Source organism: Myripristis murdjan, chromosome 19, assembly GCF_902150065.1.
Source record: "Myripristis murdjan chromosome 19, fMyrMur1.1, whole genome shotgun sequence".
Taxonomy (NCBI): domain Eukaryota; kingdom Metazoa; phylum Chordata; class Actinopteri; order Holocentriformes; family Holocentridae; genus Myripristis; species Myripristis murdjan.
Genome location: NC_043998.1, coordinates 11,255,224 through 11,270,246, shown reverse-complemented (window position 1 = coordinate 11,270,246; position 15,023 = coordinate 11,255,224). Strand labels below are relative to the sequence as shown.

The 15,023-nt window shown below is 42.7% G+C and overlaps 1 protein-coding gene across 2 annotated transcripts in view; it reads left to right on the top strand.

Annotated features, from left to right (window-relative positions):
• Positions 1–2,864: 2,864 nt before the first annotated feature.
• The window catches only part of capn15 (calpain 15), a 44,693-nt gene continuing 32,534 nt past the window's right edge, over positions 2,865–15,023 (top strand). Inside the window, exon 1 of one of the 2 annotated variants that reach the window (XM_030077594.1) lies at positions 2,865–3,145. Coding sequence is in view for 1 of the 2 variants with exons in the window: in XM_030077593.1 (XP_029933453.1) it covers positions 7,788–7,966 (179 nt within the window). In the remaining variant the exon portion in view is untranslated. Of the gene's footprint in view, positions 3,146–5,400; positions 7,967–15,023 lie in introns of those variants that run through there. The other variant, XM_030077593.1, reaches the window with a different exon arrangement.

Below are 15,023 nucleotides of genomic sequence, written 5' to 3'. Positions count from 1 at the left end.
TGCAACACTGTCACAAAGAGGCTTGAGTCTATCTTCCACTGTCCCAGGCCAGACAGACAGACAGACAGATAGATAGATAGACAGATAGAGTACAGTGCAAAAAACCTAATCAAGCACACAATATTTAATCTTGTGCAGAGTTGTTGGCTAAACAGTGCAACATAATGACAAAACAGTCTTTGCCATACTTGTTTGGACCTTCTGCGAGTTTCTTGGGACTTTTCAGGCAACAAAGAATGTCCTAAAGCAAAGCTGAGCATTGAAGCTGCTGCTCTCTTTTGTGTGTGCCAACGTGCCTCGCGCTGGGTTTCCCTAGCATTGTCATGACAACAGTGTGTACGCACAGACACTGGCCTTTCTGAAAACAATACACTCCCTAAAAAGTTGACTGGAGTAACAACTTCACTCGTCGCTAGCATGTAAGTCCAACCAGTAGAGCACAGTAAAGTCACGACATAGCTTTCTTTGGTTAATTCTTTCTTTTTTAGTGACGTGTAACAAGTGCAGAGAGTTGGAGAGACGTTCAGTGGCTCTGAGTGTTGAAGGATGCGTTCATTCCCATACCTTCTGGACAAAGACGTCTCCCAAGCAGCTTAAAAGTTATTCCCGGACCTTTTCCAATGTGTCGCGTTTCTCCACGGAGTACACTTGAACACCAGTATGTTATTGTTTGGAAAAGCTAAATAAATAAACCTTGCTAGGCGCGTGTTCCTGTACAATAGTAGGCTAGGGGGTCCGCACTGTGAGCACCACAAGCGACATGTGAGAAACGACGTCCAACTTTTTTCTCCGCCCAGACTCATTCTTTACTCCGCTGCCCGCGTCCATCAAAAGATGCCTTGCCCCGCCTCACTCAACTCAAGCGAAAAAACACCATTCTTTAGATATACAGTGGATGCTGTGTCAGTTGTGGGTTTACACTGATATTATCATATTTTGTGGTGACTGTCACCGGTTAATATCGCTGTAATAAGCCCTAAGGAATATAAATTTTGTTGGTGTATTATTAGGATTATCCTATAGCCTACTTTGCTAGGACAGCATCTAATAATGGGTTGCTTCCGACTGCGTCTCCCTGTCGCAGTCTGCCGTCAATCCAGCTGATTGATTATTAGAGCATTAATGGATTTCCATAGTCCACCATGCCATCTCATTATTGAACTCCCAACTCCAGCCTAATCCTTTGAACCTCCCCGGTTCAAACAAACCGGGTGACACCGGCATTAATGGAGATAATCCGGACTCACAGAAGGTTTCACATGCTGTGTTTTAACTTGATGCGTTTCAATGGTATGCCTAATCAACTCTACAGTAAAAACACTGTGAACTTTAAACACGTTTGAATATATAGGTTAGGTTATGTCTTATGGGAATACTATGGATAGTTGTTTTTTTTTTTATGTTGTTGTTGCGTTTTTTTTGTTTTTTTTTTAAGGATCGTTTCAGTGGTGTTCAAACATTAGGACGCATGAAATTATCAGCATAAACCGCCCATGCTGATGCCTTGTAAAAGAAAGAAACTTCTGCAAAAATATTTTAAAACAATTAACACCACGTATATGAGCCCAGGGATTTCACCATCAGACAGCACAGCAGGAATATTATCATAATAGTTCAAAGTATAAAGAACCATAGTACCACTCTACTCACCTTTATATACTGTAAGACCCACTCTAAATGGAAATATTGTAAGAATTTTATAGCCAGTTTGGGCTTCCTGGCTTCATAAGACTTGCAGTTGTATATAGGCTAAACATTAATTTAAGCAGCAACTGGCAGTTACAAGCCTGATTGAAAGTATTGTTGTGTATGTTCATTTCTCATTGCATATCGCCCCTTTGACCCACTTAAAAGCCACTGGGGTCCTATATTCAGCCACTGGGGGCTCGACTCACATCTGTAGTGCAGGCAGAGTAACAGACCCATAACCCAGAAGCTGGCGAATAAAGGGCGTCCAGAGTACCTCTTATGCCATATTACTGTTGGGCCCTTCAGATAAAACCACCCACCAAATGGACTGTGCCAGATTTTATTATGAAACTGACAAGGCCGAAGAGCAGGTGTCACAGCCCTGACTTCAAAGTGAGTCATTCAGACACTTCAAAGCTTAGTCATTTAGCCTGCATATAGTGAATAATGTTCTTTTCTGCAATGGGGTCATTGTGTGTGCCCGCAATTACAGATAATAAATTTCACTAGAGGTATTGTATCAAACTCGTAAAAGGATCTGAGATATAAGATATGCCGTTTTTTCCATTTAGATTATTTTTCATTTCAGAAGACTACAGTAGATATAGACAAAGAGAACCTGAGTGCTGCGGGTCAATATTACAGTGTGCCACTAGATGACACTGGTAGTCTGTAGATAAAATCGCCCTATTTGACAAGCTGGTGTGAGATTTGGAAGTTAGATTTAAATTGGATTTTCACAAGAAGCTAATTAATGGGGTGGCGCATTATTCTGGAAGAAAAAAGAAAAATGTCCATATCAGATATTTCATGAAACACGGGGAGGATGTCGTTTTTGTAGGGCTGATTCTATGTCAGACCAGTCTTAGGCCTACATTTGGTCTAGATAATCAAGAATTTCAAGACTTAATGAGTTCGAGCTTTTTTCCTAATGTATTTGAATAAAACGACTGGGTTTGTAATGTATATGTATATGTTTTTCATCAAATGATGACGACACGCATACCCGGATATCCTAGTTGAAGATGTAGGATCTCTTCAGTATGGGAAATTGAGTTTTTCTCCTCGTATTCTGGAATACTCATTACGCACATTTATCTGCGCTCCTACCTCAGATTACCCCGTCGTACGCATAAATCGTACGTATGGTCTCCCCTCGTTTCTTGGAGATTCCCCTTCCTTCCTGGGGTGTTTGAGGTAAACGTACGAGATCGCATCGGTCTCGTCGGTAGTCTATTGAGTGGAAATAAACTGGAAATATATGTGTTTGTAACAACCGGTTTAAAAATGCACCGGAGTGCGAAGCTAACTCCTGGAAAGGTGATGTTAGCCGGCAGCTAACACTCGCCAAAGTGCAACCCAGGAAGAACTTATCCTGTCGATGGTTGGGAAAAGTTAACGCGCTCACGAGTGAAAAATAGGGATATTTTTCTTTAAACCGACCGGGTGTTTTGAGGTAAGCATATTTCTGAATGAACTTAACGAAGTACACAGCTTTTTGGCAGTGCATACCATGTCAAACAAATGACAAACAGTGTCTTTGTTTACATTGTCCCCGGTGTCCCTGGCGCTTGATGTTTCAATGGGATTCTAAGAATTGTTATCTGGCTACATTGTAGCTGATGTTAATTTTGGTGACAGTGCTGCCAAGGTGAGACTTTGTTTCAGTTTATCCACAGATGGCTTGGAAATATGGAAATAGCTCACCTAATTAACTCTGCCGGCGCGTTAAGCATGTGAAGCTCATTTTACTCCAGCCTTATTGTGAAGAACAGGATAATAGTTTAATTAATCAAAGTGAGATACTTAGGAACACTGCTCTTTGACTTGCACTGCTGCGGTGAGGGCAGAGTGCAAGCTTAGCTACAGGACCTTGGAGATAGTAGGGATTCAGGGACTTGCTCAAGGACACTTCGGCAGGGTGGATGTTTGCTGACCTGAGGCCTGCACCGTCTGGGTGAACGACAGCTATAGGTCCTGTGATTGAAGGCTTGGAGCCTATCTGCTGTGGGGAAAATGCATGTGACATTCAAGACGTTTTGGTGTAACGTAGTAATGACAGCCTACAATGTTCCGTAAAATCGTCTCACATCCTCCTTGTTCCCCCTTCCCCTCTATGTCCCTGGTGAATTGAAATGTGATATGAAATCCAAACTCTCTCTCTCTCTCTCTCTCTCTCTCTCTCTCTCTCTCTCTGTGTGTGTGTGTGTGTCTGTCTGTCTGTCTGTCTGTGTCTGTGTCTATCTCTCTCTGTCTCTCTCTTCACTGACTGAGACAGCTGTTGTATCTCTGTGAGCTGACTTCCAGAAGGGGCAGGTGGTCTCAAGATAGACAGGTGCAGCCTTAACAAAGGACTACAGTCCTCTGGCTTGGTCTGGGTTATGAGCTGTAATTTTTTAAAGGTCACACAATGATGTTTTTTTTTTTTCTTTTTTTCTTTTTTTCTTTTTTACTGTAGGACAACCACTTCCTGCTGCTTTAGTACCTCATTAACTGGATTGTCATTCAGTCAGAACTCAGTTTTGTTAAAATATGGTTTGTGAGAACATGATTTAACCTGACAGTTGCCAAACCTAATGTTGCAGTTGGACATTGAATGGTGGCTGAACTATAATTTTATAGCAAATGCATAATGTAAACTGAGTGTAAATAAATGTTTAAAAAAGGTTGCATAAGAAAAAAGTAACTTGTGCTGCTACATGATGTAAGCATTCTTTGGAGCATTTGTATTATGCTCTGGTATTGTGGTTGGACACAATTTCGATCAACACCCATAGTGTTTGTCATGTTTCTCTGGTAATTAAGTAGTGGTTGGATGGTGTAGAGGAACCAGTTTTAGGCTCAACACGACTTACAAAACAGGAAAAAGCTCCCAAGAGCCCTGTGCATGTAGAACACACCCTTCCAGGCACCATGAACCTGGTTAAACAGAGTCGCAGACTGACTACACTCCCACACAGTCAGAAGGCCTATAGCTTTTGCTGCAGTGGTAGTTCTATAGCTACTCTCTGGCTAATGCTTAACTCACTGTTTTTAATGACATGAAGGATGCATAGGGAAAATGCAGTGGTGAGAAACACTGCTGTAGCCTATGCTTTAAGTATCCATTGTTTTGTCTATGATTCTCTACAAATTGGGAGAAAGAGAGTGGGAGATCAGGAATGAGGTCAGCAAAGTGAAAGGGAGTGGAAGAGAGAGGACATGATGGAGAAAGCGAGAGAGTAGAGCACAGGGGAAGTTTGAAGGCTTATCTCAGTAATGTGAAGGGACAGTTGAGCAATGATGAGTGTTGCAGTCACCCACTGTCTTCTAGTTAACCCTTCACTACCTCCTCTAGCATAGACTACAAAAACTGGGTTTGCCTTCTTCATCTTCAAGAACCAACTGATTAAATATATGATGATGTATAGAAAGGGGGCAACAACAGACCCTCGTGTAAAAGAGTGACATGTGAAAGATAAAAATGTCTCATTACCAAGCATTTCCCTGTAGAACAAGCATTAAATTTGGCCAGGCATTATTTTGAGTTCATGAGTATTATTCATTGCAATGACAATATTCACATTAATAACTAAAACCTTTACGCAAAGGACTCTGTTGAGGTTTAGGACTATTTAAACCTCTTGAACGTAGCCCTCCGGCTCCTCTGGTCGATGGGCCACTGCGCATGCGCGCTGCTGACACTCCAGTAATCCGCTGTTAGGAAGAGATTGCATCCTCGTCAACTGCACTCAGGCTATCAGAGAGGGAGAATTAAAGCCCGTGGAAAAAAGCAGAATATATCACGGGACGATAACATACCCAGATGGAATGATACACCGGGAGTCTATGGAGCAATCCTACACTGTGGGTAGTCATGTATTTCCAGAGCGACAACGGGACTGGAGCGAGGATGTCTCTTAATATAAGACAACAAGGCTCAGCATCTACAGCCTAAACGCCGAAAATATGAGCTCAGGGTGGAATGGACCCGGCGGAAGACGGTGAAATTTGTGACTGAGTCCCCTCTTCTGGATGAGACCTTATTGCCTATTTTCACGTTTTTTCGAGCCCAACAATTCGCTTGTTGCATGATACTGTCCCCGGCCTCTATGCCGCTACTACTCGGCTACGGAGTTGGTCAGGACACGGACAGATTCAGCATACCTTTTATACAAGTATTGCTTTGCAGCGCTGTGGAATAATTTAAAAGCCCACGGGTGCTTGCGTTATTAGTAATTAATCATTATCACGTAGCATGTCATGAACATGCAAGCCTAAACTGTAGCTTTGTGCTCGGGTATTTTCTGTTATGCGTTATTTCCATAATAACGTTAATTTTAAATATATGCCTAAATTAAAATCCTGGATGAAACAATGCTAAAAGCCACGGGATATCGCTCGTGTTAGACGCCTCAGGGTTATACGGGCTATCGATACTCAACAAAATGCATGCAAACGGGGTAAAGCTCCGCTTGACACCTCTGTTGGAATGATAGTTGTTTCGTTCAGCTGCTTTGCCTGTAGAGACTTGCTATGACAGGCCAGCGAGTACACATAAATCCGAGCGCAAGTTGATGAACTAGACTGGTCGGCCTCCTCAGCGGGATCAGACAGAAATTAAGCTCTGCCGTCTCTCAGACAGCGGGAACTAGGATCATCTCCCGTCCTTGCGTTGGCAGAACACCACAGCCTGAAACGGAGCACTCCTCTTGGGTATTTTGTCGGAGAGTACACAGAACTGGTTGTTGAGCAGGGAACATTTCATGCCAACGCGAACTGCTGAAGTTTAAAGAGCTTACTCCTTTAAAACTCTGCATAAACACCTCTCGACATCTGGGTTGTCTCTAGGTTAAACTGCAAAGTCCATGTAATTTATTCAAGTGGAAATCCTTTGACAGTTATGCCTGTTACTGAAATTCACTAAATGTCACAAGTGGTGTGATCTCGCAGAAAGCCTTTCCCAAAGGTTTGAAAGATGAAGTTTTAATTCAGTGTCAGATATGCAGAGGGGTGTTTTCCTGCTAAACCACCAGAGCAGCTGTTAGTTAGACTGGATATCTGAAAGATGAGACTTGGATATTGGCATACTTGTAGTGTGCCAACACCCTGCCCAGGAGCTGCAGTGCATTCAGCTTCCTCAGTGTGCATGTTCTAAACAACTCCGGGTAGACTGCATATTCTTTCATCAAGACATTCCATCAAGATCAAGTCGGTGCCATCACTGATGGCACGACATCAGCTGTCTTCATGGACCATGCCACTAATGTCATCTCCTGGGAGGCACGATTTTTTTAGGATTCCACAACCAATCAGATACTTTGCAGTCTATATTTAGATGGATTTTGTTTTTGTTACCACTTTTTAAACCAACCACAACACACTGCAGTGGAGTACTGTCTGGCTGCAGAGATGCTGATTGACGGTGAACCCAATTACTTGTGCACACACCTCTTTCTGTTCTGCCTAATCTTATGAGCATGTGCAAAGGAAAGAGGAAGCAGGCATGAGATTGACAGCACAGACAGGGGAGATGTGTCGGGAGCAATGCAGGAGGAATTATGAGTGGCACTATTCAAAACATGGTACGGAGTGTTAACATAGAGACTTCTAAGTCTATAAGGGAGAGAATTGTAAGCTTCTGCTGAGAGAGAAATGTATTTTTCCGTTTCTGAGACCTACTGCTGAACTGGAATCAGTGCTTGGGGCATCCAATTATAGTTTGGATTGAGTACTACTTCTCCCACTCACTGTGGGAAATCCACCTGAGTCTGCAGACTTAGCCACCTGCGAATTACACTTATTTTTGAATAGCTTCACCTTTGATTTCCTTGTTGTTGCTTTTTTATTAGATTTTTTTTTTGTTCAAGCATCCTCAAAGTTTTGCAGAAGAAAATTCATCCCTTTTGAAATAGAAGGTTCTCAGCAGCAGACTGAAAATACAAACACATGTTAAGGGTTACTTTTGTGCTCCAGAAATCCTCCTAGCTTGCTCACCAAAATATGTGTCTGTGATTGAACACAACTGTGGACCCTTTGTCAGCTTTTTAAGACACAAAGCAAAAACCAAGTCGTCCTATTAGAGTACATTCAAAGACTAATTTCCTATCGCTGTGGTGATGGGGAGCTCGGCCTCATCTCTCACTGCGGAGACAGAGTCGGACCATGGCTTTCGAAGTACTCCCTACCCCTCATCACCTCCGATGGGTTGGCTCAGGAACAGCCACAGTAGTCCGGTGTGGGGCACAACCTTCATCACACGCCAGCAGCAGCACCCGCTGCCTCACCGAGAGCGGAGGTAAGAGCCAAGGCTGTGTAACCAGCCGGGTGCCAACACATCACTCAGTTGACTGCACCTGGGACACAGGACAGGACTGGTCTGGCTTGGCCAGTTGATGGGGAAGCTGAGGGCGGGACAGGCTGTAGGGTTGTATTACATGGGGATGCTGTCACTTGGAGCTGTGAGCCTGAGTGTACAAATGACAGAGGGCTTAATTTTGCAGATCTGCTTGTTGTGTTAGAGTTGTCTTTGCCTGCAGTCACTTCGATGGTGTGTTGGCTAGTGTGTGCTTTGTGCTGTAATTGATGCTATTCACTGGAGTTGTTCACTTTAGACACTTACTACTGTCACACATACTGTGGACTTTATTTCACATTCAGTCTTTCTTCATGAAAGGCTCACTGAGGATTCAGTAACCTCACAGTTATGGATCAAATCCTCAGTTTCATCAAAGGTTATCTAATCAAAGCCTGCATTTTGATGTTTTCCTATGATGCACCAAAAATCTGGCTAAGCCGGATTTGTAAACTGAAATCCCACCCCCATTGGATCTTCCTAGCACAGCTGTACAGTATGTGCTACATTTTAGGCAGTGCTGAGTGGATTGCCTGGACAGATAGATTGACCTCAGCAATGTGATCCCAATGAAAAGTAGTCCAAGGGCGATTAAAATATGAGTTTTGTCATAATGCTTTTGTCGGACTTCCAGACAACCCTTGATTTAACCCACTGTCAGGTTTGTTGGAGTGCTCTTTGACCTGAACAAAGTCCAGTGTCCAGTAACACACAGCCATGCAAATGATGCAAATGTGGTAAACATTTCCTCACAATTTGATGGTCTGAAATTATTGGACTTGTCAAGTGTTTTCTGAAAGCAAGAATTTGTTATTTTATTGGGCTTGCAGCAGTGCTGTGTGATAGAGAAATAGCCAAGGTCTATGACTGATGAGGTCAACTATCTATGGAAGAGGCTTCCTTTTCATACTTACTGAAAAACAGAGACTTGAGTTTTTCAGCATTGACTATTAAAAAGCTGCATTCAGTTATCTCCGGAATGGACTGTGCTGCAATAGATTAATCCATTGTATGATTCATTGTTTTCTGAATCCTTGAGTGTCCACAGTGTGAAATGTGTAAAAACCCCAGTTTGCGTGCCCAGTTTTTATTGAGTTTAAACAGATTGTCTCGCTCTCTCTATTTACGTCTCTATCTATCTATCCACTAGGGGTGTAATGATACACAAAAATCACGGTTCGGTACGTACCTCGGTTTTGAGGTCTCGGTTCGGTTCATTTTTGGTACAGTATGGGAACAAAATGAACAAAATTGTTAGGAACATTATTGTAACATTATAAAAAAAAATATGGAAAAAAAATAGAATACTGCTGGCAAGTGCTGGTAATAAGTTTTCCAATAAATAAAATATGCTGAAATAAACAAAATATATAAAAACTCCGATGGCAGTTGTTATAATTTTGGCCCGATCTGAATTGCTAGGGAGAGGCTGCTTGAATGCTGTAGTCAGCTGTGTTTGCACTAAGGTGTTTTTTTTCTTGTACCAGAGATATTCACACTCGGATGACACCGTTTCAAATGAAGTAGCATGTTTGTCGTGTTGCCATGAACGTACCCGATCTCAGCTGAGTAATGTCGGCACACTGCCTTTGTTTTATCCACTTGTCTTTGTCCGTTGCAATATTTGACCAGGAAGCCGAAGTGTTCCCAAACAGGAGATTTTAACGACAAGGGACGGTCTTCAAGCTCTAGTTTCTCGCTAGTCCCGGTTTTTGGTAGCATTAGCCGTAGCCATGACATCAGTGCTCAGGCTTCAGGTCATGCTTCAGGTGTAGCTTATTATGCTTCTTCGAGAGACTAGACGCTTCCCCGGCGTACTGCTGCCTTCTACTGTTTCGCACGTGTAGCTGCACATGGCTATGGATAAATGAAAGTGAAACTTATGTTCCGCCATGTATTATATTTATGTGGTAACTCACCCGTGCTGCACACCTCTGTACCGAACCCAACGTCCTGTCCTGAAAATTTTCAATACGAATACATGTACCGTTACACCCCTACCATCCATTCATTTCTGTTTCCATTGTAGTCCAAATAGTTGCCATTTGTAGTCTGAGTGGTTTTATGAAGGTAAACAATCCGTGTCAATAGTGAAAGAGGTACAACACATTGGCAGAAATATCGTCTGGTCTAAAACATCTACAAAAAGTGTTGGTGTTTGTGTACTGTGTGGAGGAATTTTTGACTTGTGTATAAGAAACAGAATCATTTGCAGCTATATTGGACCACCCAAAAAATTGGCCGTTGCCCCGAGAGGCTAACGGACAATGTGGGATCGTGATTGAGTGATTTTCTTCCAGTAATCCAAAAGATGATCTGTTCTCAACAACTCTCGCACAAACTTGTTTAGAAGTGTTGGCTGTTCACTGAGTGTCATGTCTCCCAGAACGGAACCAGGCAGCTGATATTGACCGCCGCCAGTATATTGAAGTTATTGCTGAGTCACTCAGGGCATCATGGTCCGGTTGTTAGTTATTGATTTTCAGAGGGCCTGGTCAAATTTCCCCACAATGGATGTCATTATTTATTCAGCATCAGGCTCCAGTAGGGCTTTCATCTTTCTCGACTTCTGCCTGCCGCTGTCATTGTTTTCCTTGCAGTTGCCCCCCACTTAACAGTTAAGGCCGTCACAGCCTCTATTGCTTACTCTTTAAGAGATGTAAAATTTAGCCAGGATACACAGGTGCCCGCACTACATCATAACTCCATCAGCCATAGCTCTCTGTAAGAATGAAACTTTAGTGGAGCTCCCACTGCCAGTGCGGTTTTGCATCATATACTAAACTCCTTTTGTTTTTCCTGGAGACTCTTCCGTTGTGTTCATGATGTGCATCCCCATAGCAACAAGCCTTTGCCTCCATCGCCAATCAGACTCCAGCCTCAGTCAGCTGAGCACATAGACACATGGAGACATGCAGACATGTACACACAATTTCGATCCACCGCTTTTGGTCACAGCGAGGGACGGACGCACACAAGTATACTCTGACAACAAAGCTTTTAGAAACAATATGAGGTAGTACTTAGAACATGCTCTCTTGTCTACCCTATGCTCGCTCTCTCTCTCTTTTTTTTTTCTCTCTCTCTCTCTCCCCCTCACACGCACAGTCACTCTTAGTCTCTCTCTCTCACACACACACAAAGTCACACACACTCAAACACACTTCTGTGTGAGCCTAACGAGGTTAGGCAAGCCTTGCTGAGCCGTGACAGAGCATGAAATATAGAAACAACAGAGCACTATGAGCCCAGCTTAACCTCAGCCATTCTCAGAGTTTATTCTGCAATATATTGTCCTATAAAACACTTTCTTTGCCTTGTTATTCTCAGCTTTGGAGACTGCACCAACAGCCCTGTCCTTGGGTAATTTCAATTTGTTTTCATCTAGTAGAGACCCATTGACTTTGGGAAGTGTTTGTGTGTACTGAATCAGTATGTTGACTCTTAAGGTTGTCTCAAGAAAACAACCCACTCACCAAGCACAGATGCACAACAGAGATGTGGTTGTATGAGCCACAATGTTTCACAAACATATAAATATTTTCTCTATTTTGGTGCCAGCACAATACAGTATTAATCAAAAGACTATTATTGATCAAGGCAGCCATGACATTTCCATGCCTTACCAATATAACCTATTTTATGTGTTAGCAGCATATGGCCTAGGCAGCCCTCAGCCCTCAAATTCAGTGCTTGCTCTCTGAGTCGATCCCAGTGTCTGTGACTGTCCCAGCATGATGGATGATGCCGTTTATCGCAGCTCCACTCCACTGGCTCTCCTCCCGTTAATTGGATTAAAACCAGTCCACTTGGATTCAACCAGTGTGCTCATTGGCCATGTTTATGTCTGAATTATTTCAGCCCATCTTCCCTCGCCACTGCCTGTCTGATGAAGAGGGCCACGTCAGGACATTCCACCAAGCCAACAGAATGAATTTGGCACACATGCTCTCCTTCATACTGTGGCTTACACTGGAAAACAGTGCATTGATGCAGCAAAAAATTGTAGCGTATTGGCATTGCCACTGACATGATTCCCCCCACTCTTGTTGCCATGGAAATCTGTAGCATATGTTCAGTAGCCTAATTCCTTCGGGCCCTAGATAAGACTACACATGGAAACCTGGCTGTCTCACACAACGGAGGAAACCCAAACTAGCAAATTGCACCTCTGGAGGAATACCTTATGGCTTGTCCATTATTCAAGTCAATATTTAGTGATACTGGATAGAAGCCAGTGAACCAGGGCAACTTAACAGCCCATGATTTTTAATGATCTGCCTTTTAAGTGTTGAATTTGTGCGTTGAGAACAGGAAGTAAACCTCTCCTTTGTGATTTCTGCTTGGGTAGTTCCTCTCTGGATGAATGCTGCGCTGTGTCAGCAGTGCTCTCGCCCTCCAGGTCCAGGCTCCTGTTAGGAACATCAGATTAGCACAGCGGCAGCGACACGGTGCCCCTGCCATCTCTTCCTCTTCTTCCTCCCTGAGTCAAGAGCTTCCTGCCAGCTTCCTGCTTGCTCTCTCTTTGCTCTGTGCTTGTGCTGTCTGCTGAAACCCAGTCAGACAGTTTCCTCTGTTTAAAGATTCAAAAGTCTGAAGTTGTCTCCACCACTGACAGATTCACCTGTCAAAAATGAGCACTGGTTGTGAAAAATTCACCGAGGGTATGGCTAGAGGTCAGGTTGTTGTTGCTGTTTTTTTTTTTTTTCTTTTGCCCCTTCTCATCCAAAATTTAAGTTCTTAATTATTTGTTTCTGTTTTGTGTGTGTGTTCTCATAATAAGGATAAATAGACTCAGAAACTCTTACAGATTGCATCATTCTGACCTGACATGGTGTTAAAACAACACCCCCATTGTTTTCACAGCATCACATTTGATTTTAAGGGATTGGCCTAGGCACTTGGACTGTTCCAGTTTCATAAGAGGGGGTTGTTTCTTGATTTTTTTTTTTTTTAAGAGTGTAGTTCCACTGATGTGTGTTAGTGCATTTTCTCGGCCTAAGGACACACATTGAAAAAACGTTTTGTCCCATTTTCTCTCATACAAAACCTTTTTTGTATCACCACCAGTGCCATAACTTTTTTTTTTATTTATCTCTGTTCATATCTTTTTAGTTGTCTTGAAAATTTTTAAATCTCATTTTTTTTTAAAAAAAACTGTTCCGTTCTGTGTCACTCCCAGTGGCTGTCCAACTGTCCTGATGTATTGTCTCCTGTGACCAAAGCTTCACTGTCATCACTCTGCCTGTATCATATCACCCAAGTCTTAGTCTGAAAATGAAAAGTTATCTGCCAGTGAAGACTTCTATCAAGGCTCACCTCCGATAACTGCATTGGAGGCTCGGTTCCATACTGTCTGCTGTAATGAATGCTGGGCTCTCAACCAAACAAGTTGAGTCACATTCATACACAGCTGTGGAAAGGCAATCTTTACAGAAATCTCTATTGGAGCTTGAATTTCATCTCGTTCTTCTGTGCTTAAGAGCAACTCCCTGCCATGAACATCACACAGTGTCCCTCATACGACATAATACACAGCTCGGAAACAAGGAGAGCCACAGAGAAGATGCAAGGGAAAACTGTCCCTTCTGTTCTTAGTGAATGAGGACCACTCAGGGCTGAGTAGTGAGTCATGTAGGTGCCAGAACATATTACCTGGCAGGTAGAAAGGCGGCTCTTACAGTTAATCCTCCAGTCTGTGGCCCTGACTCATCAGCTCTTCTGATAGACAGGGAGGGATGCTTGCTAGGGGAAAATGACTTATAAGTGAAGAGGTTGCTGTAATCTCACACCAGCAAGAAAAGTTCCACAATGAAGTGGTAAACAAAACTTCACAATTTTTGACAGTAAAACTGCTGCCGACTGCATTTAAGGGGGCAAAATGAATTTCCAGTCTGTGTTTTCTCAAGTGTTGCAAAGAATGTGTAAAACTGCTGATCTAATCCCTCACTGGAGTTTTCTTGGTGTGTACAGACACAGCCGAATGTTTCAACATGCATTATCTTTCTTTACAGCCTGTCTGATCCAAGGGCATGATGGCCGCAGATAAGTCTCAATTTGTCATAACACGCCCCTGCTCTGTGAAACAGGAATTACTATGAAATACTCAGTAGGCTTCAGCATGCTCTCTGCCAATGGTTTTTGAGAATAAGAAGCATGATAAAAGCACAACCGGCTCTTCCGGTCTTTTTGGTAATGCCAGGACTCTGACAGCCCTTAGTGATCCCTTGCCAGATGGTGGTTATGCTCATCTCTCCCTATGGCTTCATTCTTTCCCCTGGATGTCACCTGTATGGATGCAGTAATTAAACAATGTCACTTAACTACATGTTATAACAACACCATTGGCTGACTGCAGTCACATAAAAAGGCAGAGTATCCATGATTATGATTATTTCTTGGCTTTTGCACACGATTGAGCATATTGAGGCTTCTTTATGAGAGTGGTTTGCATTGTTTGTGTTTGCATGGGAGCTACATTAGCTAACAAGGATGAAACAACATCCCAGCTTTATATTCACCATTTTGGATAGGCGACTAATATCCAAAATGCAGATGAAAATGTCGTTTAGGGGGTATATGTTTTTACATCACGTTCAAGATCACTATTCAAAAGAAAGGGCCCTTAACCATGTTTAGACTTATTAAGCTTGGTTGCAGCCTATCAACAAGATAAATATTAGCTCATAGGAAATAAATCATAAAATTTTCCCAATCCGTGAAGCTGCAGTGAGTGAAGAATTGGGCTTTAGGGCCGCATGTCGGGATAGTCACTAGCCCTCTGTGACACTGAATATGTATTAGTGGGTATGGGAAAAGGATGGATAGATGGTGAAACATAGTGTAGTCCATTATTAATAAAACAGGAATAAGAGTATAGTTGCTATTATATTTCCACTCAACAAGGTTTCTTCCTGTCGATGCAGGGCTGTCGGGGCTGTGGTGTGATAACTCCTGTTTGCTCCGTTTGCTCTGTATTGATTAAAACGTTTCCAGGTTT